The sequence below is a fragment of the Acanthochromis polyacanthus genome, chromosome 10, assembly GCF_021347895.1.
Source record: "Acanthochromis polyacanthus isolate Apoly-LR-REF ecotype Palm Island chromosome 10, KAUST_Apoly_ChrSc, whole genome shotgun sequence".
NCBI lineage: Eukaryota > Metazoa > Chordata > Actinopteri > Pomacentridae > Acanthochromis > Acanthochromis polyacanthus.
In genome coordinates, this window is record NC_067122.1 from 414058 (window position 1) to 441893 (window position 27836).

General features: G+C 40.4%; 1 protein-coding gene across 6 annotated transcripts in view; it reads left to right on the forward strand.

Moving 5' to 3' along the window:
- Positions 1–24779, forward strand: part of LOC110963907 (serine/arginine repetitive matrix protein 2-like) — a 33641-nt gene extending 8862 nt beyond the window's left edge. For 3 of the 6 annotated variants that reach the window (XM_051954750.1, XM_051954753.1, XM_051954751.1), the window contains 20 exons: positions 181–257; positions 335–363; positions 435–557; positions 935–1060; positions 1381–1497; positions 3942–4066; positions 4158–4726; positions 7050–7134; positions 7907–8067; positions 8147–8253; positions 8868–8996; positions 9448–9581; positions 9664–10912; positions 13388–13451; positions 16248–16332; positions 17105–17259; positions 17339–17445; positions 18060–18188; positions 18640–18773; positions 18856–19898. In XM_051954750.1, coding sequence (XP_051810710.1) covers positions 181–257; positions 335–363; positions 435–557; positions 935–1060; positions 1381–1497; positions 3942–4066; positions 4158–4726; positions 7050–7134; positions 7907–8067; positions 8147–8253; positions 8868–8996; positions 9448–9581; positions 9664–10912; positions 13388–13451; positions 16248–16332; positions 17105–17259; positions 17339–17445; positions 18060–18188; positions 18640–18773; positions 18856–19642 — 4492 coding nt within the window. In that variant the 3' untranslated portion in view covers positions 19643–19898. Of the gene's footprint in view, positions 1–180; positions 258–334; positions 364–434; positions 558–934; positions 1061–1380; positions 1498–3941; positions 4067–4157; positions 4727–7049; positions 7135–7906; positions 8068–8146; positions 8254–8867; positions 8997–9447; positions 9582–9663; positions 10913–13387; positions 13452–16247; positions 16333–17104; positions 17260–17338; positions 17446–18059; positions 18189–18639; positions 18774–18855; positions 19899–21957; positions 22022–24060; positions 24183–24267 lie in introns of those variants that run through there. The other 3 variants (XM_051954752.1, XM_051954754.1, XM_051954755.1) reach the window with 3 other exon arrangements.
- The last annotated feature ends 3057 nt before the right edge of the window (positions 24780–27836 follow it).

A 27836-nucleotide genomic window follows, 5' to 3' on the forward strand; every position in this document is an offset into this window, starting at 1 on the left:
TTGTCCAAAATATTGTTTTACAAAACAAAAATATTTAAATGTCAGCAAATAATGTGTGGAAAAATCATTTAAAAATGTCCAATAAATGTAAAATACAAATTAGAAACAAACAAAACCCCCTAATAAAATCTGCAATAACAGTGTAGTCTTTATTTAAATTGAACCTTTGTGCTGCTTCAGGGAGGACGACCAATCGGAGAAGAGGAGGGACAATAAGAAACCCTCCCCGCCACAGCAGACGTCCAATCAGAGCCAAAGTAAATCCAGCATTTTGGTGTTTATCAGCTGATGGGGTTGTGCTTCTTGTTTCTGACGTATTTCTTGTGTTCTGCAGCATCGCAGACCAACCAGAAGCTGCCGAAGGTAAAAAGTGAAACCCGTCAGAAGTCGTGTTTTCGCCGCTCCTGCTTTAAGTAATGGTTGTTTTGTGTCAGACCGCAGATAAAGGAAAAGTGGTTTGTGTGAAGTTTCCGGCTGAGTCTGTGGACGAGACGTATCTGAGGAAGCTGACGGAACCGTTTGGAAAGATCCTCAAGATCCTCATGTTTCCATCTTTAGTGAGTCCACCACCTTGGACACACACTCAACATGTCACAGATATGAAGAAACCTCCTAGAACATCTGGTTCTTCATCTCTAGTGACTGAGTTCTGGTGAAAACTGACACTACAATGACTAAAACAGCTGTAAAATCACAAATTATTTCAAAAAGGCAAAAGGAATCGCCCCCAAAAAGAGCCAGAACTACCTTGAAAAGTTCAAATAGGTCAGGAAAAACACCCAAAATTACCATTAAAAAGGACCTAAAGTTCCACAAAAACGCTGAAATTGCAACAAAACCTCAAATTCGGCACCACAAAATCAACCAAATAGGACTAAAGTTTCTTCCTGACCTCTTATGATGTTCTGAGTAGAACTTTGCTGTCAACCTGCAGGCGTTCTTGGAGCTCGGCACTGTGGACCAGGCCAAAGACTTGGTGAAGTTTCACGTCAACTATCCCCCGACTGTGAACGGAGAGAATATCGAGTTCAGCATCTCCAACACCTTCAGCTTCCTCCAGGTGGGCCGTCTGGAGAACCAGCGCTGTGGTTGGTTCAGGTCTGAAGTCAAAGTTTCCAGTGTCATGAAGGTGGTGGAGCTAGATCTCCATGGTAACTGATGCTGTGGAGCTAGATCTCCATGGTAACTGATGCTGTGGAGCTAGATCTCCATGGTAACTGATGCTGTGGAGCTAGATCTCCATGGTAACTGATGCTGTGGAGCTAGAAATCCATGGTACCAGTCATTGCAGTTAAATTTGAACTTTAAAGAGCTTTATTGTCCTACTCTCAGTTTCCGGCCTGTCGGTCGTCCTTCTCAGTTTCTATTTTGTCTTTTCAGAGCTCTCAGGTGGTGAATTTCAGTCCAGCTCCAGCCGGAGAAGACGGACGGTCAGATCTGCTCAGCATCGTGAAAAGCTTCGGCCTGCCGCTCTACACGCTGTTCCTGCCGTCTACGGTGAGATCAGACTGCAGCACATTTCAGTCAGCTAACGCTCTGATAACAGGTGATACGGGACAGTTAGGAAGCTGCTGGAACATTTAACATCCAGCGTATATCTGGGATTCAACCAGCCACTCCTTTACTTTCAGCTCTACAGTTTAATTCTGACTCGTCTCAGCTCCAGTTCTTTCTCATTGTCGTCCTCAGTTCAACAGATCTGCATTGTCCTGCCTAGACTCTCAAATGAAGTTTAAACTCTTCTTAATGATGTTGTAGAGTTCTGCCTGGTGAGAATGGAGAGTAAAGGATGTGTTGAACTCGAGTTCTGACTCGGTGAAAGGATGCTGCAGATACCTGTAGTCAAGTCAGAAGCTACAGCGAGTGGAAAATTGATTTTCAGACAAGTTTTCATGATGGCATCTTTCAGTTTCGTATTCTAACCGGAGGATAACTTTACTTTCAAACTGACAACTCGCCCACTTCCTGATCTCGATAGCCTCCTTAATCCATCGTTAATCCTCCACCTGTCCCAGTCCGTGATGTGGTTATTTATTTTCCAGTGGTCCCTGATGGCTGATTTTTTTTTTCTTGATCGGCTTTTTCTTTTCATGTTCTTGTGAGTCGTCCAGTTGTTTCCTTTTTGCATTCTGTCTGATGTTCCTTTCTTCTTGTGTTGAATGATCTGCCTGTTTCTGCAATGTATGTTTTATTGCATGATTTGCACAGAATTTCATATATGATGTTGCATTTATTGTTGGTTCTGTTTTGTCTTCTGGATGGACTAATATCTTCTGGAGTTTTGTTTGTGGTTTTACTGTTGTGTTGAGGTTGTGTTTTCTCATTATGGGTTGTGTGGGTGCTGCTATCCCTTGGATATATGGAATGGTGATTATGTCTTTATTTTTATTGTCCAGTTTTGTGTGGGATTTGCTTTTGTTTCTTTTAGTTTTTGGCTTGTTGTTTTCCTTTGTTTATGGCCCATATGGGATATTGACAGTGTGTGAGTGCATTGTGAATTGTTATTCTAATTATTTTTGTGAATAATGAAACTAGTCGTGTGATATGAGTATCTCGTCTTTTTCTACTGTGATATTGTTGAGTTCTTGACCAGCTGTTGTGAGTTCTTGCAGTGATGTTGTGATGTACCAAGGAGGGGTTTGTTGATTTCTACCAGAGCTTTATAAAGGTTGTCGGTGATGATCCAATGGCGTCTACTTTAGGGTGCAGTGGTGTGTCTTTTTTATGTATTTTTGGTTTTCCATTTTTCTAGGGGGTAACGTTGGCTGTGGGTGTCACATGGTTTATGCTTCCTGTGTTACCTTATTGGTTTCTGTTAGGAGTTTTAAAGCTTACAAGGCCATGTTATTTTATATATTTGCATGTACAGCCATATTTCTGGAGAAGTACACATACTAAAACCACCTAATCCATAAAAATATCGATCAAGTCTTGCGAGGTCGCATTGTCGTAGACGTTCACCGTTGTGAATTTCGGGCGTGTTATTACGGTACGCGGCCCCGATAAAAGCTTCGTAATTGCGGCTTCGTTATAACGGCTCATACGGCTTTATCGTTTGAAATAAGCAAATTTGGGGCCAATGTTTATATCTTACCATTGGTCGACTTAAACATACGGGTGTGTGCATATTTAATGTAAATTAGTGAGCCGAGAATGTTCGGTTTCGGCTGTGTGTACGAGTAAGCGGGAACTGAGTATACTCAGTCCTGGCTTTTTAAGGGTTAACAGAAATTTTAGTATCTTTTTCTTCTATGGGATCATTTTCAGTGTTTTCTGTGTGTTTCTGTTTTCTAGCATGTCAACTGTTTGTACGTGTCCATGATGACTGTTTTTCCTCCTTTATCGGTCGGTAGGATGGTGATGGTCTTGTCCTGTTTGAGTGATTTATTTTATTTTTAATTTTTTTATTGCTTTCGCCTCTTGTTTTTGATGTTGCTGTGGAAGTTTTGACGATTTTAAAACTCATACTATGGCGTTTCGGAGTTCCAAGTTGTGTCCCTGATCGTGTAGTTTCTGACATGCTAATTCTGTTGCTAGTATGAATTCTTTATGTGATATGAAGTTAAAACTGTTTTTTCTGGTTCTGTGAGGGTGTGTTGTGGTAAATGTCATACCCATTTATTATTGAATTGTTGGTTTCTGTTTTTTCTTTCTCTTAGTTTGTTCAGTTTTTGTTCCTGTAGTGTGCTCTCTTTCCACTTTTTCCAATCGGCAGAATATTACGACACATTCTTTTTCAAATCTTCCTTGTAATAATTGGATAATGTTCATTTTGTCGCTTCTTCAAGGATAATGTTACTTTTCATCTTCTAACCGTCTGATCCACCCCAGCAGCTGCCATTACTGCTGCTAGCTCTGCTCAGACGCTCTGCCGAACAAACATCCAATGGGAAGCCTCCAATGAGCAGCGTCCAGATTCATGGTTTGTTTTTATGTTTCAGGCGTTTGTCGAGATGAAAAATGTTTTGGACGCTGAGAAGCTGGTTGATTATTATTCGACCAACACACTGAGGATAAAAAGCGACTCCATCAAAGTCACGTTCTCCGGAGAGTTCAAGAGCCTCATGTGAGCAAACCGACCCGACGGGAAATTAATCGGTCGATTCCGATCCACGGATTATTGGTTAGTCATGATTCTGGTCTGTTCTGTCCTGCAGGAAGGTTCCATCTGCAAAGAGGTACGAGGAGGAACCCCGTTCAGCCAAGAGAGCGAGGAGTTCCAGTCGAGAGAAAGACGAGAAGTCAGGGACCAAGAGGACGAGGAGGGAATCCAGCAGAGACCGCAAGACCAGGTCCAGATCGAGAGAAAGATCTAAAGAAAGATCCAGCCGACACCGGAGGAGTAGATCCAGATCCAGAGACAAATCCAGCAGCACGTCCTCCAGGAAGAACAGGTCCAGATCCAGAGACAAGTCAAGCCGAAACAGGCGGACCAGAACAAAGTCCAGGTCCAGGTCCAAGGACAAATCAAGAACAAGGTCCAGGTCCAAGGACAAATCAAGAACAAAGTCCAGGTCCAGGTCCAAGGACAAATCAAGTACAAGGTCCAGGTCCAAGGACAAATCAAGAACAAAGTCCAGCAGAGAGACCAGATCCAAGTCCAGGGAAAAGTCAAACGGAGAGAAAAAGAGCAGATCCAAGTCCAGAGAGAAGACCAGCAAAGAGAAACCAGGGTCCAGGGACAAGTCCAGTACCGGACCGTCCGGGAAAAAGACGGTGCAATCAGGTAAGCTGACCGAGAACAACCACGACTAGAAGGAGACAGCAATCAGAGAGGTCTTCTGTGCAGTATGATACAGTTAATTTAACAAAAACAGGAAAAAATAAACACTTCATTATTTATTTTCAAGAACGTAGCAAACAGATTTATCCAAAATGCGTTAAGGTTCGTGTCCGCAAAATCCGTCAATTACTCTCATCCCATTCATTATCTACGTGAAACGCCTTTCTTCATGTTTTAGTTGACTTTTGAGCTTCGTTGCGGTGTGTTGCCTGTAGTTCATCTGCATTAAGTAGACCTGACTTCTACTTTATGCAAATGAGGCGCAGGGAGTGGAGGTCCGACGTCTCGCGAAACTTTCGTAAACTGTCTAAAGTAGCCGTTGTTGAACTAAAACGAGTATAGATTCAGCAGCTCATGTCCCACCTCGAATGCTTTCAGAAATACTTGTCGCTGAACTCTTTTCATAATAAAAGAAAGTTTGAGACCGAGCTACCAAATGGTACCACCATTGCAACATATTGGAAAAATATAAAATTTTAAGCTTTGACAACCTGATCAGGTACTCTGATATCTGCCTGGTACATAAAATCTTACATGACGCAGCATCACCCCCTCTAAAGACCTTTGTACAGCTACGCTCTCAACTAACCAGTAGAGTGCTTAGGTCGTTCAGGGGTGACTGCCACATTCCCAAAAGAAAGTCTGCCTTCTCTCAGTCAGCCTTTTCTTACAAAGCCATCAAGGAATGGAATGGGCTGCTTGATAATTTTAAGAACTTGGCAGATTTCCACAGCTTTTCTTGGGCTGTTAAAAACTGGCTGTTTGATCGTCAGTCCTGTTCACATTAATAATACCAGACGGGTATTTGGCCATCAGATGATACCCTCGTGGGTACCATCTGATGGCTGCCAGACTACCAGACTATCAGTGTAAAAATAGTACAGTGTGTATTTACAGTACCAATCTGGTATAGAGCTATCAGATGCTACCCTCGTTGGTACCATCTGATAGCTACCACCTTTAGGATCTACGAAACTATTGTTTCGCATACAACTCTGCACTTTAACTTTGTACTTTTGCACTCTGTTTTTGTCATTTAAATGCATTTTAAATATATTGTAATTGGTTTGAATACAGTCTTCCTTGTTATACTTTTGCTTTTTGATAATTGTACTATAAACCAACAACGTTGCACACAATTTTGTAAATATTTTAAGATTGATTTTGATTTTGTTTTTGCATTGTTAATGTAATGCGTTTTATATGCGTTGTTTTAAATAATGAACGTTTTTTATGGACCAAGGACTACAGATGGAAATTAGCTTGAAGCTAAATCTGGTGCAGCCATCTTTTTAATGTAACTGCACGCTGTCCTTTTACAAATAAACTTGAAAGAAAGAAAGCTGCCACGTTGGTCTGATACCTCTACTTGACTGAAGGTCTGAAGGGCTGTCATGTGACCACCTAGTGGCCCAGTAGTGACACGCCCACCAAGCTGCCGACATTCAGATGTGGTGTTTTCCATGTCAGGAAAAACGCCTCAACGTTAATCCCCCGCATATTTGACTGACAGTTTAGTGTGATTTTGGTGGAGAATGCAGGCATCATTCATCCACGAAAGTGACTGAGTGGAAAAGGTCCGTCTACGCAGAACCAATTAGCCGAGCTGTTGTTTTAGCGTTGGCCTGTTTTTCACGCCGCACAGCAATACTCAAACTGCACTGACACGGTGAGCGTCCCCAATTCATTCTGCTTAAACCACGATGATTAGCTGTCAGAAGTGGCAGAGAATGGAGAAATATTTGACCAGGACGAAAAAGAAAATAGGGCAGAAGACAGACAAGATACAGCCTCCAGAAAAGAAGTTGAGAAAATATGACGAGGCTTATCTCGCTCTTGGCTTCACAGCGACTCTGGTCAGAGGTGAGGAGAGACCCCTGTGTGTTTTGTTAGAAAACTGTCACAGTATGAGGCCAAGCAAATTAAGAAGACACATGGAGACATTACATCCCAGTCACGTCAAGAAGCCTCTTGACTTCTTTCAGAGAAAACCTGATGAATACCATCAGCAGGAACATGTGGTGGTAAAAGCTGCATCAGTGAACGGAAAATTACTAACAGAGTCATTCAGAATCACCAAGTACAAGAATCCACATACAATAGCTGAGGATCTAATACTCCCCTTGATGTGGTGTCAGCAGTGATTGATGAGAAAACCACTGCAAAATTCAGGATATTGGACGTGTGTGAAAGTTTTTTTTTTCTCTGGCAGAAAAAGTTTGAGAACCACCGTCTAATCCTTAAATCTACACGCTGATTCTTCCAGAGTCCAGGTCTGAAGATGATCCGGCTTCTCTTAGCGCCTCCAAACCTGAAGCTGCAGACACAGAGCAGACAGAGGAGGAAGCAGAGTGAGTTCCTGTTGTTCTTCTAAACCAACAAAGAGAGAAAACGGAAGCAGCAAACAAACAGCTTAAAGAGAATTGTTTGGAATGCGTGTCTGTGGTGTTGTTCCACTGTCTCAAATTTTACTCAGAGTTAACGCATTTGTTCCTGAGGACTGAAAACTGTTCTGTAAAATACTATGGCTTAATTTCCAGGTTTTTGTCTGTGTTCTGAACTGTGAATTTGTGTAATTTTCCCCTGTAAACATCTTACCTGAGAAGCATTTTAAAGGTTCAGTATCTCCAAGAAACTCATAAATATGTAGTACAATACTTCCTGCTAGAAATACAGTCTTTCATCAACTTTTGAGTCCTGTAACCTGAGGAGAAGTTGATGTGCAGCACATATGGCAGGTAAAGGGTTTGGCTTTTTTGATATATTTTGATAAAATGGTGATGTGAACACATAAAAATGGATTTTCATAGGGGTCTATATTGCTCTTTCATGTGCAAAGTTACAAGGTGCTTCTATGTCTTGTACATCGTGAAATTTAACAGCATTAAAGATTTTTTGTTTTTTTAAATCTCATTTCAGGTTCTCAAACATATATCTTGCCACACACAAAATTCCACTGATGTTAGACAGTGAAAAGTTCAGCCAAAATGTTTTACAGGATTTAGGTTTTGGTCTCTAAATTCTAACAAAATCTGAAATGATGCAGCGACATATTTCCTGAATTCTTTCTGAAGTTGACACGGACCGAACCAGATATAAAGACATCAATATGATCACTTGCAGGGTTTCTGCAGAGGAGAGCGACATCGAGGGGATGGAGGTGATCGCAGAGGACGGAGAGGATCAGGAGGAGGAAGAAGAAGAGGAGGAGGAGGAGGAGGAGGAGGAAGAAGAGGAGGAGGAAGCTGCCGAAGAGAACGACAGTCCACAATCACTGGAACAAGGTAGAAAACAAAGTCGAGGTGTTTCTGGAAATTGACAACTGATAGAAGACAAAATTTAAAGTGTTTAACTTCTTGACAGATGAGGAGGAGAAGGAGGTGCAGGAGACAGACGAGGAGGATGAGGAAGACGATTGTGGGATGAAGAAGGAAGAATCGGAGGAATCAGCAGAGTCTCAGGAGGACGAGGTAAAGACTATTTGGACTTTTGGTCCAACAGATCAAGATGTTTGAAGGCGATTGTATTCAACATTGTACGACTTTTTGTAAACTGAAGCGCTATCATTGTCTTCTAAAGTGGTCTATTATGGGATGGCTACACGTTAGCAGGACTGTCATATCCAGCGTTAGCTCTGGTGCTAACAGCAACATGTTTTGCATTGAGGTGATGCCGTCAGCTTGAAGTGCTGAGATCAGAAAACTCTTTGTTGTACAATTTTCAAACAACCAGGCTTTTACCCAAGCTGACATCAGGAAGATTTTTAAAAGAAAGCTTTCCTCTCAACAAGCTCGATGCATCTCCTCTTCCTTCTCTGTTCACCAAACCTCCTGACGTCACCCCTGTGTATCTTCTTCACTGCAGACCATAGACCGTACGCTGCAGACAGACTTTAGCTTCATTAGCGCCACCTACCGGGCTGGAGTGTTAGTCAGTGTTACGGGTGTACCACAAATTAGGGAACTGACAAATGTGCGATTAAGTGCATGAATTTATTTAACGCGTTATTTCTTCTCTAATAACCTAATAGAAATTAACGCATTAAAGTCCCAGCCCTAGTAATAAATTTGTTCTTTGTTTGCAGCCAGTGCAGTCCTTCAGAGTGCTTTACTTCAACAACGTGCCGCTGGCCTTCTCCGACTCAGATTTCATCAACCTGGTGAGAGACTTCGGGACGCCGGTGCGCTACCTCCTGCTCCGTGGCCGACAACAGGTTTGAACAACTCAACTGAAACTATTTTAATTACAATCAGCCTGATCTGTTCAGACTTATGATTTTTCTGCTGTGAAACCAAATCATTGGTTTCATTTTACACCTGAGTGTGTAACTGTCAGCAAAAGCAGAAACATGACAGATCCACAGGCAGTTTTTGATCATCTGGTTACCATGGCAGCTGTTTGAGGGGAGATATACAGCAACAGGTCAACAGTCGTGTTGATTTACTTGATGGAAAAACTTTGTTCTGGACTTAGTTTTGATTTGCTTTGGGCTGGTTTTGGAGTTGATTTTGGACCTGGTATTGTTTTGGACTTTATTGTGAACTTGTTTGGGATGTGTTTTGGATGTGTTTTGTACTGCTTTTGGTTTGGTTTTGGACTTAGGTTTCAGTGGATTTGGTTGATCTTCTGAGATTTAAGGGATGATTTCTGTTTCTGTGTTTCAGGGTTTCATTGAGATGTCGAGTTCATCAGAGGCCTCAAGAGCTGCCAGAAAGCAGTACTTCAGACCACCCCGCATTTACGGCGACTTGCCACTCGTCGTCCGCCTCTCCTACAAATACCACCGGCTCGTTAACGGGTCAGAAACCTCCTCTTTACTATCCTTGTTTCTCTTTGTCAGCTTCCTGTTGTTGCTCATCCTCTAGTCCCTATTTCTGCAGGACCTGTGTAACTTTGGACAAAGGCAGCAGCAGGAGGAGCAATCGCAGAAGTCAAAGAAGAAGGAGGAGCATATCCAGAACTTCAGATCAGGACGAAGCCGACAAGAGGTTGAAGAGGAAGGAGGAGTCCTCGAAGAAGTCAGCAGAGACAGAGTCAGCATCTAAAAAGACTCCAGACAAAGAGTCAACGTCTGAAAAGACTCCAGAAGAGTCAGCGTCTAAAAAGACCCCAGAGAAAGAGTCGGCATCTAAAAAGACTCCAGAGAAAGAGTCGGCATCTAAAAAGACTCCAGCAAAAGAGTCGGCATCTAAAAAGACTCCAGAGAAGGAGTCGGCGTCTAAAAAGACTCCAGCAAAAGAGTCGGCATCTAAAAAGACTCCAGCAAAAGAGTCGGCGTCTAAAAAGACTCCAGCAAAAGAGTCGGCGTCTAAAAAGACTCCAGAGAAAGAGTCGGCGTCTGAAAGGACTCCAGAGGAAGAGTCAACGTCTGACAGGACTCCAGAGGAAGAGTCAACGTCTGACAGGACTCCAGAGGAAGAGTCAGCGTCTGACAGGACTCCAGAGGAAGAGTCAGCGTCTGACAAGACTCCAGAGGAAGAGTCAGCGTCTGACAAGACTCCAGAGGAAGAGTCAGCGTCTGACAAGACTCCAGAGGAAGAGTCAGCGTCTGACAAGACTCCAGAGGAAGAGTCAGCGTCTGACAAGACTCCAGAGGAAGAGTCAGCGTCTGACAAGACTCCAGAGGAAGAGTCAGCGTCTGACAAGACTCCAGAGGAAGAGTCAGCGTCTGACAAGACTCCAGAAGAAGACTCAACATCTGCAATGGCTCCAGAAGAAGACTCAACATCTGGAATGGCTCCAGAGAATGAGTCTTTGAGCAAAAAAGCTGAAGAAAAAGACCTCGAAAACCCATCAGAGAAGAATGATGCTGGCAGAAACATGCCAGGAAAGAAAACAAGTCCAGAAAATGAGACCCAAAAAAGAGAAGAAACTCCTGAGGACGACTCAGTGTCCCTAGAATCTCTGAAGACAGAATCAGAAAAAGACAAAAAAGATCTGGAGATAAAACAGGAACCAGAAGATGATCAGCTGGAAGAGAAACCGTCAGAGGCGGAGGAACCGAGAGATGAAGACAAGACAACTGAAGTTTGTTTGGAGTCTGAAACGTCAGAGTTGGAGGTGAAAGATTCAGAGTGTCAAGATACACCAGTTGACAATGGAGATGGTCCAAAACCTCAACCTGAACAGGTACGGCTGAACACCAACAGTTTCCTTCGAAAGTCTTCGAACAATATTAATTAAGCTTCAGTGTACCGCCGGCGGTACACCTACTAATTTGCATAGGAATTTCAGGAATGTCCGACGGCTGCAAACACGATTATACAAACACTATACACCGATGGAAAGCTTAGATTCTCATGAATCCGCCGGTATAAACCACTTTCAGATGCGATTACCACAGCGGGTGAGAAAAACACATTTGTCCGACAAAAACAAATATTCATCCATCCGTTCTCTATACATGGCTTCAAAGCACACAGCGCGACTCACATTTCCGGGTTTATTATTACACACAAAAAAAAAGATTCCACAAAAAACGGCCATAATCCAACCTTTTACATCAGATGACACAAGCCAGTAAACTATTTTGTCCAAAACATGTCCTGAAGTCGGTATAAAATCCCCGAATCGGTCGTTTTCAAGGAAATGCACCTCCCGATGCGCGTCCAATATTCCCCGTATTTTTCGTAATTTTTTTTAATTTAAAAATAGAATATTAGCGATTTTTTTGTACTGAAAACGTCTGGAATTGACTGAAGCTTAAAGGGTTAAAGTCTTCAATCGTCAATGAGTCACAATCGACGAACAGTTTGGTTTGAGCAAAATCCAAGCTGACTTCTGAAGCTGTCTCCTTTTAGTGTAGAAAACTTGATATGTATTAAGGTCAGTCTGTAGGAAGCTCCGTATGTAGAAAATTAGTACGTAGTAAATTATTAAGCAAAAAACTCCATTCATAGGAAACTCGATACATAGGAAATTAGTAAGGGATGAAGAAAGAAGAATCAGAGGAAATAGCAGAGACTCAGGAGGACGAGGTAAAGAATCCCAAAGGTTTACCTGCTGTCATGGTGATCAGGTGTTTCACTGTGGGCGGAGCTTCAATCAGACATAGAGGCAGATGGTTCACACAGAAACAAGGTTCTTGTTTTAGAGTCGCCTCAGGACCGGTTTAGAACTTTCAATTCAATTCAATTTTATTTACATAGCGTCAGTTACAGTCAAATTGTTTCAAGACGCTTTACAGAACCCATATGCCTGACCCCCAGAGCAAGCCCAAAGGAGACAGTGGCAGGAAAACACCCTTTTAACAGGGAAGAAACCTCGAGCAGAACCCGGCTCTATATAGGGGGGACCCATCTGCCTGCTGGCCGGGGGGGTTGAGAAGGAGAGAGGAGGGCAAGGGGGAGGGATGGGAGAAGAGGGAGGGGTGGGAAAGCAAGGAAAACACAACACACATTTGAATACATGTATGACAGGATATGTGACACAGACAAAGTATAAGCTAACATTGAAAACTGACTCATAGTTTACTCTGATGATGTACGGCTCTGACATTAAACATACTCCATATATAGCTAGCAGTAAAATTCAAACAGTATGTAAGTTAGCATAACAGTATAGTGAAGGTGATGCAGAGTTGACTGGTGGAAAAAGGGAGTTGGAAGCAGAGGGCTGGAGGAAGGTCAGCAGCAGCATCCCACAGTGGACATGATGGAGACTGGACCAGCTGGTGGAACATCAACCACAGATCTGAAGCATCCAGCTCTGGGACCAGGGACACTCGGAGAAATAGCACAGGGGGAAACAGAGTGAATGTACTGCAATAACGGTATACATATTAAATGTAAAGGTAGATAGAGAAGGGCTCAGTGCGTCAAGAGAAGTCCCCAGCAGCCTATAGGCCTATAGCAGCATGACTAGGGGCAACTTGGTGTTGGAACTTGTTGAACTAATTTGACACTGGTTTTTGATTCAGTGTTAGAATAGGTTTAGACTTGTTTTTGGAACTGATTTTTAAAGGTTTTGGAACAAGTTTGGTACTAGCTCTGGACTCCTTTAGGAGGAGGTGTAAGACTTGATGTTAGACCGGGGTTTGGACTGCCTTTAGAATGCATTTGGCCTGTTTGATCTAGTTTTTGTTTTAATTTTAGAGTAGTTGGGACTTGTTCTCTGCATGTTTTATCTATTCTGATGGGATCTGGTTTTGAACTAAATTTAGTCTAGTTTTAGGCTGATTCTAAGTCTGGTTTAGGAAGTTTGTAGAAAATTAGACCTTTGAAAACTGTCCTTAAAAACCGTGTGTCCAGAAAACTTCACACGTACAAAACTTAGTATGTAGAAAATTCCTAGCATTGAAAACAAGACCAGTAAAAACACGAAGCTGAAACGTGTTCAACATTTTTCCACGTTTCCAACACTGAACAGAAATAAAACATACTAACACTGAAGATATAATGTATGTAGTTGAACGTGTTGACCAGCAGGAGGCGCTCTTAACATCAGGACGGCTAATTAAAGAGACTTAATGTTGGCTTGAATTCTCTTAAGTATCGGAGGATAATATCTGTTGTTGAACTCTGAAGAACTGAAACTCTGATTGTGTTCATCGACCAAGAATTCGAACTGCAGCATCTTTTAACGTAAACGAACGAATGTTTTCAGAACGATGACGCTGCAGCGGAGACGGAGCGACGGCCCGAACCCGAAAAACCTGCCAAACCTGTTGGTAAGAAACGTCCTTCATCTCACGTCTTCACTGAACGTTCATCTGATGTCACCAGATGGATTTATGACATCACACATCGGGCTTCTCTGATTGGCTGGCTGACTTTAGTGGGTGTGGCCTATGTTTTTAAACTGAAGAAGAAACAAACACAACAATCATCACAGACAAGAAGCATAAAGTTCACAAATGAGCTCCTAAAAACATCTTTAGTTAAGTTTCATCTTTGATAGAAAGTCTGTAGATTCTGAAATGTCTGAAGAAAACACCTTAAAATCTAAAGTCTTAAATTACGTTTAGACAAGATGATTTATTTTCTCTTTTAACCCTCAGAACCCCAAAACCTGTTGGTGGATGTGAAAGGAGTCACCAAATCAGATCATGAATGCATCATCTGCGTCCAAGTTTTATTTGGTTTCACAAAAATACAGTTTTTCTTCTTCAAGGAGTTTTGTATTTTTTAATGTAACTTTCTTTGGGATTTAAAAATATGATTTCATTCCTAAGCAGCTTCAATGATTAATTATTAACTTTATTAGTAATCATTGTTGGTGTTTGGGGTCGAACGTTTGATTTTTCCAGGAATTACATCGATTATTAGTACTTAAGGAGAATTTAGAATAACATGAAAATTGTACAAATTTTAAATTTCTGTTTGACACGTTTAAACAAACGTTTCAGTATTAAACACCTTTCTTCATGTTTTAGTTGACTTTTGAGCTTCGTTGCGGTGTGTTGCCTGTAGTTCATCTGCATTAAGTAGACCTGACTTCTACTTTATGCAAATGAGGCGCAGGGAGCAGAGGTCCGACGTCTCGCCAAACTTTCGTAAACTGTCTAAAGTAGCCGTTGTTGAACTAAAACGAGTATAGATTCAGCAGCTCATGTCCCACCTCGAATGCTTTCAGAAATACTTGTCGCTGAACTCTTTTCATAATAAAAGAAAGTTTGAGACCGAGCTACCAAATGGTACCACCATTGCAACATATTGGAAAAATATAAAATTTTAAGCTTTGACAACCTGATCAGGTACTCTGATATCTGCCTGGTACATAAAATCTTACATGACGCAGCATCACCCCCTCTAAAGACCTTTGTACAGCTACGCTCTCAACTAACCAGTAGAGTGCTTAGGTCGGCGTTCAGGGGTGACTGCCACATTCCCAAAAGAAAGTCTGCCTTCTCTCAGTCAGCCTTTTCTTACAAAGCCATCAAGGAATGGAATGGGCTGCTTGATAATTTTAAGAACTTGGCAGATTTCCACAGCTTTTCTTGGGCTGTTAAAAACTGGCTGTTTGATCGTCAGTCCTGTTCACATTAATAATACCAGACGGGTATTTGGCCATCAGATGATACCCTCGTGGGTACCATCTGATGGCTGCCAGACTACCAGACTATCAGTGTAAAAATAGTACAGTGTGTATTTACAGTACCAATCTGGTATAGAGCTATCAGATGCTACCCTCGTTGGTACCATCTGATAGCTACCACCTTTAGGATCTACGAAACTATTGTTTCGCATACAACTCTGCACTTTAACTTTGTACTTTTGCACTCTGTTTTTGTCATTTAAATGCATTTTAAATATATTGTAATTGGTTTGAATACAGTCTTCCTCGTTATACTTTTGCTTTTTGATAATTGTACTATAAACCAACAACGTTACATACAATTTTGTAAATATTTTAAGATTGATTTTGATTTTGTTTTTGCATTGTTAATGTAATGCGTTTTATATGCGTTGTTTTAAATAATGAACGTTTTTTATGGACCAAGGACTACAGATGGAAATTAGCTTGAAGCTAAATCTGGTGCAGCCATCTTTTTAATGTAACTGCACGCTGTCCTTTTACAAATAAACTTGAAAGAAAGAAAGCTGCCACGTTGGTCTGATACCTCTACTTGACTGAAGGTCTGAAGGGCTGTCATGTGACCACCTAGTGGCCCAGTAGTGACACGCCCACCAAGCTGCCGACATTCAGATGTGGTGTTTTCCATGTCAGGAAAAACACCTCAACGTTAATCCCCCGCATATTTGACTGACAGTTTAGTGTGATTTTGGTGGAGAATGCGGGCATCATTCATTCATGAAAGTGACTGAGTGGAAAAGGTCCGTCTACGCAGAACCAATTAGCCGAGCTGTTGTTTTAGCGTTGGCCTGTTTTTCACGCCGCACAGCAATACTCAAACTGCACTGACACGGTAAGCGTCCCCAATTCATTCTGCTTAAACCACGATGATTAGCTGTCAGAAGTGGCAGAGAATGGAGAAATATTTGACCAGGACGAAAAAGAAAATGAGGCAGAAGACAGACAAGATACAGCCTCCAGAAAAGAAGTTGAGAAAATATGACGAGGCTTATCTCGCTCTTGGCTTCACAGCGACTCTGGTCAGAGGTGAGGAGAGACCCCTGTGTGTTTTGTTAGAAAACTGTCACAGTATGAGGCCAAGCAAATTAAGAAGACACATGGAGACATTACATCCCAGTCACGTCAAGAAGCCTCTTGACTTCTTTCAGAGAAAACCTGATGAATACCATCAGCAGGAACATGTGGTGGTAAAAGCTGCATCAGTGAACGGAAAATTACTAACAGAGTCATTCAGAATCACCAAGTACAAGAATCCACATACAATAGCTGAGGATCTAATACTCCCCTTGATGTGGTGTCAGCAGTGATTGATGAGAAAACCACTGCAAAATTCAGGATATTGGACGTGTGTGAAAGTTTTTTTGTTCTCTGGCAGAAAAAGTTTGAGAACCACCGTCTAATCCTTAAATCTACACGCTGATTCTTCCAGAGTCCAGGTCTGAAGATGATCCGGCTTCTCTTAGCGCCTCCAAACCTGAAGCTGCAGACACAGAGCAGACAGAGGAGGAAGCAGAGTGAGTTCCTGTTGTTCTTCTAAATCAACAAAGAGAGAAAACGGAAGCAGCAAACAAACAGCTTAAAGAGAATTGTTTGGAATGCGTGTCTGTGGTGTTGTTCCACTGTCTCAAATTTTACTCAGAGTTAACGCATTTGTTCCTGAGGACTGAAAACTGTTCTGTAAAATACTATGGCTTAATTTCCAGGTTTTTGTCTGTGTTCTGAACTGTGAATTTGTGTAATTTTCCCCTGTAAACATCTTACCTGAGAAGCATTTTAAAGGTTCAGTATCTCCAAGAAACTCATAAATATGTAGTACAATACTTCCTGCTAGAAATACAGTCTTTCATCAACTTTTGAGTCCTGTAACCTGAGGAGAAGTTGATGTGCAGCACATATGGCAGGTAAAGGGTTTGGCTTTTTTGATATATTTTGATAAAATGGTGATGTGAACACATAAAAATGGATTTTCATAGGGGTCTATATTGCTCTTTCATGTGCAAAGTTACAAGGTGCTTCTATGTCTTGTACATCGTGAAATTTAACAGCATTAAAGATTTTTTGTTTTTTTAAATCTCATTTCAGGTTCTCAAACATATATCTTGCCACACACAAAATTCCACTGATGTTAGACAGTGAAAAGTTCAGCCAAAATGTTTTACAGGATTTAGGTTTTGGTCTCTAAATTCTAACAAAATCTGAAATGATGCAGCGACATATTTCCTGAATTCTTTCTGAAGTTGACACGGACCGAACCAGATATAAAGACATCAATATGATCACTTGCAGGGTTTCTGCAGAGGAGAGCGACATCGAGGGGATGGAGGTGATCGCAGAGGACGGAGAGGATCAGGAGGAGGAAGAAGAAGAAGAAGAGGAAGAAGAGGAAGAAGAGGAGGAGGAAGCTGCCGAAGAGAACGACAGTCCACAATCACTGGAACAAGGTAGAAAACAAAGTCGAGGTGTTTCTGGAAATTGACAACTGATAGAAGACAAAATTTAAAGTGTTTAACTTCTTGACAGATGAGGAGGAGAAGGAGGTGCAGGAGACAGACGAGGAGGATGAGGAAGACGATTGTGGGATGAAGAAGGAAGAATCGGAGGAATCAGCAGAGTCTCAGGAGGACGAGGTAAAGACTATTTGGACTTTTGGTCCAACAGATCAAGATGTTTGAAGGCGATTGTATTCGACATTGTACGACTTTTTGTAAACTGAAGCGCTATCATTGTCTTCTAAAGTGGTCTATTATGGGATGGCTACACGTTAGCAGGACTGTCATATCCAGCGTTAGCTCTGGTGCTAACAGCAACATGTTTTGCATTGAGGTGATGCCGTCAGCTTGAAGTGCTGAGATCAGAAAACTCTTTGTTGTACAATTTTCAAACAACCAGGCTTTTACCCAAGCTGACATCAGGAAGATTTTTAAAAGAAAGCTTTCCTCTCAACAAGCTCGATGCATCTCCTCTTCCTTCTCTGTTCACCAAACCTCCTGACGTCACCCCTGTGTATCTTCTTCACTGCAGACCATAGACCGTACGCTGCAGACAGACTTTAGCTTCATTAGCGCCACCTACCGGGCTGGAGTGTTAGTCAGTGTTACGGGTGTACCACAAATTAGGGAACTGACAAATGTGCGATTAAGTGCATGAATTTATTTAACGCGTTATTTCTTCTCTAATAACCTAATAGAAATTAACGCATTAAAGTCCCAGCCCTAGTAATAAATTTGTTCTTTGTTTGCAGCCAGTGCAGTCCTTCAGAGTGCTTTACTTCAACAACGTGCCGCTGGCCTTCTCCGACTCAGATTTCATCAACCTGGTGAGAGACTTCGGGACGCCGGTGCGCTACCTCCTGCTCCGTGGCCGACAACAGGTTTGAACAACTCAACTGAAACTATTTTAATTACAATCAGCCTGATCTGTTCAGACTTATGATTTTCCTGCTGTGAAACCAAATCATTGGTTTCATTTTACACCTGAGTGTGTAACTGTCAGCAAAAGCAGAAACATGACAGATCCACAGGCAGTTTTTGATCATCTGGTTACCATGGCAGCTGTTTGAGGGGAGATATACAGCAACAGGTCAACAGTCGTGTTGATTTACTTGATGGAAAAACTTTGTTCTGGACTTAGTTTTGATTTGCTTTGGGCTGGTTTTGGAGTTGATTTTGGACCTGGTATTGTTTTGGACTTTATTGTGAACTTGTTTGGGATGTGTTTTGGATGTGTTTTGTACTGCTTTTGGTTTGGTTTTGGACTTAGGTTTCAGTGGATTTGGTTGATCTTCTGAGATTTAAGGGATGATTTCTGTTTCTGTGTTTCAGGGTTTCATTGAGATGTCGAGTTCATCAGAGGCCTCAAGAGCTGCCAGAAAGCAGTACTTCAGACCACCCCGCATTTACGGCGACTTGCCACTCGTCGTCCGCCTCTCCTACAAATACCACCGGCTCGTTAACGGGTCAGAAACCTCCTCTTTACTATCCTTGTTTCTCTTTGTCAGCTTCCTGTTGTTGCTCATCCTCTAGTCCCTATTTCTGCAGGACCTGTGTAACTTTGGACAAAGGCAGCAGCAGGAGGAGCAATCGCAGAAGTCAAAGAAGAAGGAGGAGCATATCCAGAACTTCAGATCAGGACGAAGCCGACAAGAGGTTGAAGAGGAAGGAGGAGTCCTCGAAGAAGTCAGCAGAGACAGAGTCAGCATCTAAAAAGACTCCAGACAAAGAGTCAACGTCTGAAAAGACTCCAGAAGAGTCAGCGTCTAAAAAGACCCCAGAGAAAGAGTCGGCATCTAAAAGACTCCAGAGAAAGAGTCGGCATCTAAAAAGACTCCAGAGAAAGAGTCGGCATCTAAAAAGACTCCAGAGAAGGAGTCGGCGTCTAAAAAGACCCCAGAGAAAGAGTCGGCATCTAAAAAGACTCCAGAGAAGGAGTCGGCGTCTAAAAAGACTCCAGCAAAAGAGTCGGCGTCTAAAAAGACTCCAGCAAAAGAGTCGGCGTCTAAAAAGACTCCAGCAAAAGAGTCGGCGTCTAAAAAGACTCCAGCAAAAGAGTCAACGTCTGAAAGGACTCCAGAGGAAGAGTCAGCGTCTGACAAGACTCCAGAGGAAGAGTCAGCGTCTGACAAGACTCCAGAGGAAGAGTCAGCGTCTGACAAGACTCCAGAGGAAGAGTCAGCGTCTGACAAGACTCCAGAGGAAGAGTCAGCGTCTGACAAGACTCCAGAGGAAGAGTCAGCGTCTGACAAGACTCCAGAGGAAGACTCAACATCTGCAATGGCTCCAGAAGAAGACTCAACATCTGGAATGGCTCCAGAGAATGAGTCTTTGAGCAAAAAAGCTGAAGAAAAAGACCTCGAAAACCCATCAGAGAAGAATGATGCTGGCAGAAACATGCCAGGAAAGAAAACAAGTCCAGAAAATGAGACCCAAAAAAGAGAAGAAACTCCTGAGGACGACTCAGTGTCCCTAGAATCTCTGAAGACAGAATCAGAAAAAGACAAAAAAGATCTGGAGATAAAACAGGAACCAGAAGATGATCAGCTGGAAGAGAAACCGTCAGAGGCGGAGGAACCGAGAGATGAAGACAAGACAACTGAAGTTTGTTTGGAGTCTGAAACGTCAGAGTCGGAGGTGAAAGATTCAGAGTGTCAAGATACACCAGTTGACAATGGAGATGGTCCAAAACCTCAACCTGAACAGGTACGGCTGAACACCAACAGTTTCCTTCGAAAGTCTTCGAACAATATTAAAGTCTTCAATCGTCAGTGAGTCACAATCGACGAACAGTTTGGTTTGAGCAAAATCCAAGCTGACTTCTGAAGCTGTCTCCTTTTAGTGTAGAAAACTTGATATGTATTAAGGTCAGTCTGTAGGAAGCTCCATATGTAGAAAATTAGTACGTAGTAAATTATTAAGCAAAAAACTCCATTCATAGGAAACTGGATACATAGAAAATTAGTAAGGGATGAAGAAAGAAGAATCAGAGGAAATAGCAGAGACTCAGGAGGACGAGGTAAAGAATCCCAAAGGTTTACCTGCTGTCATGGTGATCAGGTGTTTCACTGTGGGCGGAGCTTCAATCAGACATAGAGGCAGATGGTTCACACAGAAACAAGGTTCTTGTTTTAGAGTCGCCTCAGGACCGGTTTAGAACTTTCAATTCAATTCAATTTTATTTACATAGCGTCAGTTACAGTCAAATTGTTTCAAGACGCTTTACAGAACCCATATGCCTGACCCCCAGAGCAGCCCAAAGGAGACAGTGGCAAGAAAAACACCCTTTTAACAGGGAAGAAACCTCGAGCAGAACCCGGCTCTATATAGGGGGGACCCATCTGCCTGCTGGCCGGGGGGGTTGAGAAGGAGAGAGGAGGGCAAGGGGGAGGGATGGGAGAAGAGGGAGGGGTGGGAAAGCAAGGAAAACACAACACACATTTGAATACATGTATGACAGGATATGTGACACAGACAAAGTATAAGCTAACATTGAAAACTGACTCATAGTTTACTCTGATGATGTACGGCTCTGACATTAAACATACTCCATATATAGCTAGCAGTAAAATTCAAACAGTATGTAAGTTAGCATAACAGTATAGTGAAGGTGATGCAGAGTTGACTGGTGGAAAAAAGGGAGTTGGAAGCAGAGGGCTGGAGGAAGGTCAGCAGCAGCATCCCACAGTGGACATGATGGAGACTGGACCAGCTGGTGGAACATCAACCGCAGATCTGAAGCATCCAGCTCTGGGACCAGGGACACTCGGAGAAATAGCACAGGGGGAAACAGAGTGAATGTACTGCAATAACGGTATACATATTAAATGTAAAGGTAGATAGAGAAGGGCTCAGTGCGTCAAGAGAAGTCCCCAGCAGCCTATAGGCCTATAGCAGCATGACTAGGGGCAACTTGGTGTTGGAACTTGTTGAACTAATTTGACACTGGTTTTTGATTCAGTGTTAGAATAGGTTTAGACTTGTTTTTGGAACTGATTTTAAAAGGTTTTGGAACAAGTTTGGTACTAGCTCTGGACTCCTTTAGGAGGAGGTGTAAGACTTGATGTTAGACCGGGGTTTGGACTGCCTTTAGAATGCATTTGGCCTGTTTGATCTAGTTTTTGTTTTAATTTTAGAGTAGTTGGGACTTGTTCTCTGCATGTTTTATCTATTCTGATGGGATCTGGTTTTGAACTAAATTTAGTCTAGTTTTAGGCTGATTCTAAGTCTGGTTTAGGAAGTTTGTAGAAAATTAGACCTTTGAAAACTGTCCTTAAAAACCGTGTGTCCAGAAAACTTCACACGTACAAAACTTAGTATGTAGAAAATTCCTAGCATTGAAAACAAGACCAGTAAAAACACGAAGCTGAAACGTGTTCAACATTTTTCCACGTTTCCAACACTGAACAGAAATAAAACATACTAACACTGAAGATATAATGTATGTAGTTGAACGTGTTGACCAGCAGGAGGCGCTCTTAACATCAGGACGGCTAATTAAAGAGACTTAATGTTGGCTTGAATTCTCTTAACAAGTATCGGAGGATAATATCTGTTGTTGAACTCTGAAGAACTGAAACTCTGATTGTGTTCATCGACCAAGAATTCGAACTGCAGCATCTTTTAACGTAAACGAACGAATGTTTTCAGAACGATGACGCTGCAGCGGAGACGGAGCGACGGCCCGAACCCGAAAAACCTGCCAAACCTGTTGGTAAGAAACGTCCTTCATCTCACGTCTTCACTGAACGTTCATCTGATGTCACCAGATGGCTTTATGACATCACACATCGGGCTTCTCTGATTGGCTGGCTGACTTTAGTGGGTGTGGCCTATGTTTTTAAACTGAAGAAGAAACAAACACAACAATCATCACAGACAAGAAGCATAAAGTTCACAAATGAGCTCCTAAAAACATCTTTAGTTAAGTTTCATCTTTGATAGAAAGTCTGTAGATTCTGAAATGTCTGAAGAAAACACCTTAAAATCTAAAGTCTTAAATTACGTTTAGACAAGATGATTTATTTTCTCTTTTAACCCTCAGAACCCCAAAACCTGTTGGTGGATGTGAAAGGAGTCACCAAATCAGATCATGAATGCATCATCTGTGTCCAAGTTTTATTTGGTTTCACAAAAATACAGTTTTTCTTCTTCAAGGAGTTTTGTATTTTTTAATGTAACTTTCTTTGGGATTTAAAAATATGATTTCATTCCTAAGCAGCTTCAATGATTAATTATTAACTTTATTAGTAATCATTGTTGGTGTTTGGGGTCGAACGTTTGATTTTTCCAGGAATTACATCAATTATTAGTACTTAAGGAGAATTTAGAATAACATGAAAATTGTACAAATTTTAAATTTCTGTTTGACACGTTTAAATAAATGTTTCAGTATTAATCCTTTAGTCGATCACCATTTATTTTAAGTGGCTAAAAACTGGAACCAGCGTCTTTCAGAGCCTCAACAGTTGGAGACCAAAGACTGTTTTAGTGGAAGGTAGTGGCTACGGATACGGGTCCGTATCCGTAGCCTGTGGCCTACGGATACGGCACTTTCCATTTGCCAGACAGATACGGACCCGTACGCGAGTCTCGCGAGTCAAGAAGCTGCTAACCACTGCAAACTGTTGAAAGGTAAGCAAAGGTTAAGGTTAGGGTTGGTGTTAGGGTCAGGTTTAGGGTCCGTACCTGTCGTACCGATGCTACGGGTCCGTACAGCTAGCGTCTACCGGGAGTCACATGACCAGATCTCGCGTATCTGATTGGCAAATGGCAAGTGCCGTATCCGTAGTCCACAGGCTACGGGTACGGGTCCGTATCTCTAGCAACAACCTTAGTGGAAACATGGATCCATTCATAGAAACACTTACAGGAAGTTTATAAGGCCATAATTCCAGCCTGGTTTGAAAACTTAGCGCTTTATTTTTGCATTTCCAAGATCAACAGTTATTCTTTTTGCCATTTTGACACCAACGGATTCGTTTACACAAATTTTAAGTCCTTTAGTGGAAGTTTGAGTCACGTTGAAGAAGTTTCAAGTCATTCTGGAGACGGATTTAAAGACAAAATACCAAAAAAAATGGAACATTATCTTACCTTAGTTGAAGAAAACATGAAGCTCTACTCATGTTAGAACCTCAAAAGTTAGAAATGTTGACCGAAGACTGAATTTTAGTAGAAACATGGATCCATTTAAAGGAACTTTTCCATTTTAAAGACCAATAGTTTCTGAATGAGTGAGTTTACCTGAAAGGGTTAAATGTCTAATTAGTGGCGTCACTATGAGCAAGTTTAGTCGTTTCAGACGAGTTTAAGACTTTTGGGAAACATTTCCTGTCCTTTTTAGTCGTTCTAAACGAGTTTGAAGTCATTTCTCGGTCAAGTTTTTCACTCTTGGGAGAAGTTTGTCATTTTAAAAGTTTCAGAACGTTTCAGACGAGTTTTTGCCGTTTTGGGAAACGTTTCTTGTCCTTTTGGTCGTTTTACACAAGTTTGAAGTCCTTTCATTGTCAAATTTGTCCTTTTGGTCCATTTTCTTGCTCATTTCAGACACATTTCTCGTATTTTACAGCTTTCAGGTCATTTTTGAGACATTTCTTGTCCTATTGGTCACGTTTCCAGCATTTAGTCCACTTTGTTGGTATTATTGTGACTAAAGTGTCTCTACCTTTAATAACTGTCTGCCGTAGAGATGAAATAACTTTGTCGAGCTGTGGTGCGTTCACTGTCCCCTTGGTGTTTCCTGTGCTGCAGGTACGGAGTTCGTGCGTCCCGTCGTCCATTACTTCTGTAATCTCTGTCAGCTGACCTTCACTGACGAGGACGAAGCCAAACAGCAGCACTGCAGCAGCCCGACGCACTACAGCCGATACCAGGTCGCCATGGAAACCAGCACATCAGGTCACCGTGGAAACCAGATTTAACGGCTTCATACTGAATCGGTTCGTTTTGTTGTTTCAGGAGCAGACGGGGAAAGATCCGTGGACGAGCTGAAGGAGGAACTCTGCAGAACGTCAGAAAGTCTTTAAGAAGATCTGAACTCAAAGACAACGTCTGAGGAAACAGGTTTATTTTCTAAAACATGAAAATACAGAAAATACGGAGCGAGAGAAGTGACAGGAACAGTTTAAAGCAACGAACCGGCTGGAACTACTTCCTCACCGCATCCATCCACCCTGCAGGCGGAAGGATACACGTAATTAAAAGAAACGTCTGGTTTTGTTCAAAGATGTTCAGTTTTCTGTCGTAAAAGGGGAAAAAAAAACAACGCACACCAAACGATTGCAGCTCCAGATGGTTCACTGGTGGACATTTGAGTCAAAACAGTAAAGATAATTTTGTGTTAGCTTCATGCTGAAACGACAGGTTTTATTTGTCCGTTAGTTTTATTTATTTTGTAAATAATTTAAACGTTGGTGAACGGATCATGTTTCTGTTGCTTTTTCACCAAATATAAAGAAGAAGAAGAAGAAGCTGCTGTTGTGGTGTAGTTATTCATGAATTAAATAAATTTAAAAAATTAATAAATTTCCTTAAAAAGTGTAATTGAAATATATTTAAAAAATGTAAAAAAAAATTTTTTTGAAAAAGAATTCTAAAATATCCTAACAATATTTATAAATGTTGGAAGAATCCCCCAAAATATAAATAAAACATCTTCAAAAATAATAAGATATTAATTTAATGTCTTTAAATTGTCTTAATTGTCATAAAAATATTGTTGGAAGAATTCCTAAAAGTATTAACGAAACACTAATAAAATATCTTGAAAGTATTCATTCAAATGACCCAGAAATGTTAAGAAATGGTCTGAAAAATATTTAGTAAATGTCCTAAAAAATTAATAAAATGTGTAAACAATAAAATAAAAATTGTATTTTTTAATTACTATATCTAGAAAAATCAAATGTTCTAGAAAGTGTAATTGAAATATTTAAAAAAAATTGAAAATAAGGATAAAATATTCCTAAAATATCCTAAAAATACCAATAAAATGTCTTCATAAACATTTAATAAATGTGCAAAAATATTAATAAAATGTGTAAAATAAAATCTAAAGAATCTTGCTTTTTTAAATTATTTAGAAAAATCAATAAATGTATTGAAAATTGTAGTTGAAATATATTTTTCAAAAAAGTTTTTAAAAAATTGTAATAAAATCTTTCTAAAATATCGTCAAAATATTTACAAATTTTGGAAGAATCCCTAAATAAATATAAATAAAACATCTTTTAAAAAAGTATTAATTTTGTGTCTGTTTTTTGTCATTTTCTTTTTTTTTGTGGTCTTTGGTTGTTTTTGTCATTTGATGTTGTTTTTGTGTTATGTCATTTGTTTGTCTTTGTTTCAATTTTTGTAGTTTTTTATTTTGTTTGGCTTGTTTTGTGTCATTTCTCTATTTTTTGTCATTTTGTGTGTTCTTTTCTCATTTCTTTGTCTAACGTTTCTCTTTTTTGACTTATTTCATGTCGTTTGTCTCTTTTTATGAGATAATAAATTAAAGCAAAAAGATTAAAGCTAAAGAGAAATGCAGTCATTACACGTTAAACTCGGTTAAACTGAATAAAAAAGGACGTTTTCGGTTTTATTTTCATGCAGCTTTTTTAATCTTGTCAACTTGTTGTGCAGTTTTCTGTCAGCAGGGGGCGCCACAGACCACACGTTGAGCTTAAGCTGCAGTCCTAAAATGTTTGTTTTCATCATTTGTGGCATAAAGTCAGTTTTTGGTCGCATCTTTTTCATCTGACCTCCAGAAAAACACGACAAAACATACAACACACAGTTATTGTGTCGTTTTCTCTTTTTTTATACTTTGTTTTTAGTTTTGTGTCTTCTTTGTCTAATGATGTCTCTTTTTTGACATATTTCATGTCATTTGTCTTGTTTTGTCTCATTTTTGTCGTTTTTATTTTGTTTTAAGTTTTGAATCTTCTTTGTCTGATGTCTCTTTTTTGACTTATTTTTGTTTGTTTGTTTTATTTCATTCATTTGTAAAATAAAAAAAGTTTCATGTAAATACAAGTCACCAAACACAAATGAAAGGGAGCAGAAAGAAGACAAGTCTTTTGTCATTTGCTGTCATTTTTTTGTCGTTTTGTGTCTGTTTTTGTCTCATTTGTTGTTAGTTGTGTCCTATTTTGTTATTTTGTGTCTCTTAAGTCTCTTTTGTGACTCATTTCATGTCATTTGTTTCATTTTTTGTCTCTTGTTTTTGTCGTTTTGTCTCTTTTGTGTGGTCTGTGTGTTGATTTTTGTCACTGATGTCGTTTTTGTCTCGTCATTTGTCTTATATTTTGGTCATTTTCTGCCATTTTTTTGTCACTGTCTGTTTTTGTCTCATTTGTTGTGTCCTATTTTGTTGTTTTGTGTCTGTTAAGTCTCTTTTCTGACTTATTTCATATCATTTGTCTCATTTTTTTCGCATTTTGTCTTTTTCTTTGTCTTTTTTGTGTTGTTTTTGTCATCTGATGTCGTGTTTGTCTCAATTTTGTCGTTTTTTATTTTGTTTTTGTAGTTCTATGTTTGTCTTATGTCGTTTCTCTTTTTTGTCACCATTTTGTGTCTGTTCTTTTCTCACTTCTTCGTCTAAATCTGTCTCTTTATTTGACCTATTTCGTGTCATTTATCTTTTTTTTTTTTTTTTTTTAGCACAACAGGGTGAGAAATTAAATTAAAGCAGCTCTAAAGATAAACCCAGTCATTAAAAGTTCCACATTAAACAGTGAAACTGAATCAAAGACCTTTTAGGAGTTACTTTCTTATTTTCATGCAGCTTTTTAAGTCCTGTCAACTTCTTGTGCAGTTTTCTGTCAGCAGGTGGCGCCACAGACCACACGTTGAACTTTATATTAATGAAACCTTTAAGCTGTCCTCCTAAAATGTTCCGCTTTTTGTCATCTGAGCGGGTAAAAATCTGTATCGAAGCGTGTTCATCAGACACTCAGTGATGGATTCATAAGAAGAATTAATTTCACATTAAATCAGCTTCAAGTCGTGAGAATTTAGACAGAATTTATTTAACAAAACAACATAAAAACGGACGAGATCAGCGAACACGACGGCATCTGTGAGTCTTTTTTTGTATTATGAGAAAATAAATCAGTAAATTCTGTTTTTTCTGGGTGAAAAATAACAAATTAAAATAAAATGTATATAAACAGAACGGCACATGTAAACACACTGGAAGCTGAGGCACTGCAGATATCAGCATGAAACTTTATATCACAAGAGTTTCTGTTAAAAAATACAAATGAGCAATTATCTAAATAAAAATACACAAGTTTTTATGACATTACACTCAGATGTGAAGGATTTGGGTGTTTATCACTCCATGAATCAGAAAATACTGTTAACAGCTACAAAGAAACTGTTTTCTTCCTGTGTTCAGGAGTAAAATGTTGCTGAAATGAGGCTACAAACCTGCAGAATGTGAGCAGGATTAAAGTGGAAGTCTGCTGGATGTAGAGAAATTATCCAGAATACGACTGAGGAAGACAATGAAGCAAATAAAATATCAGAAAATAACCACA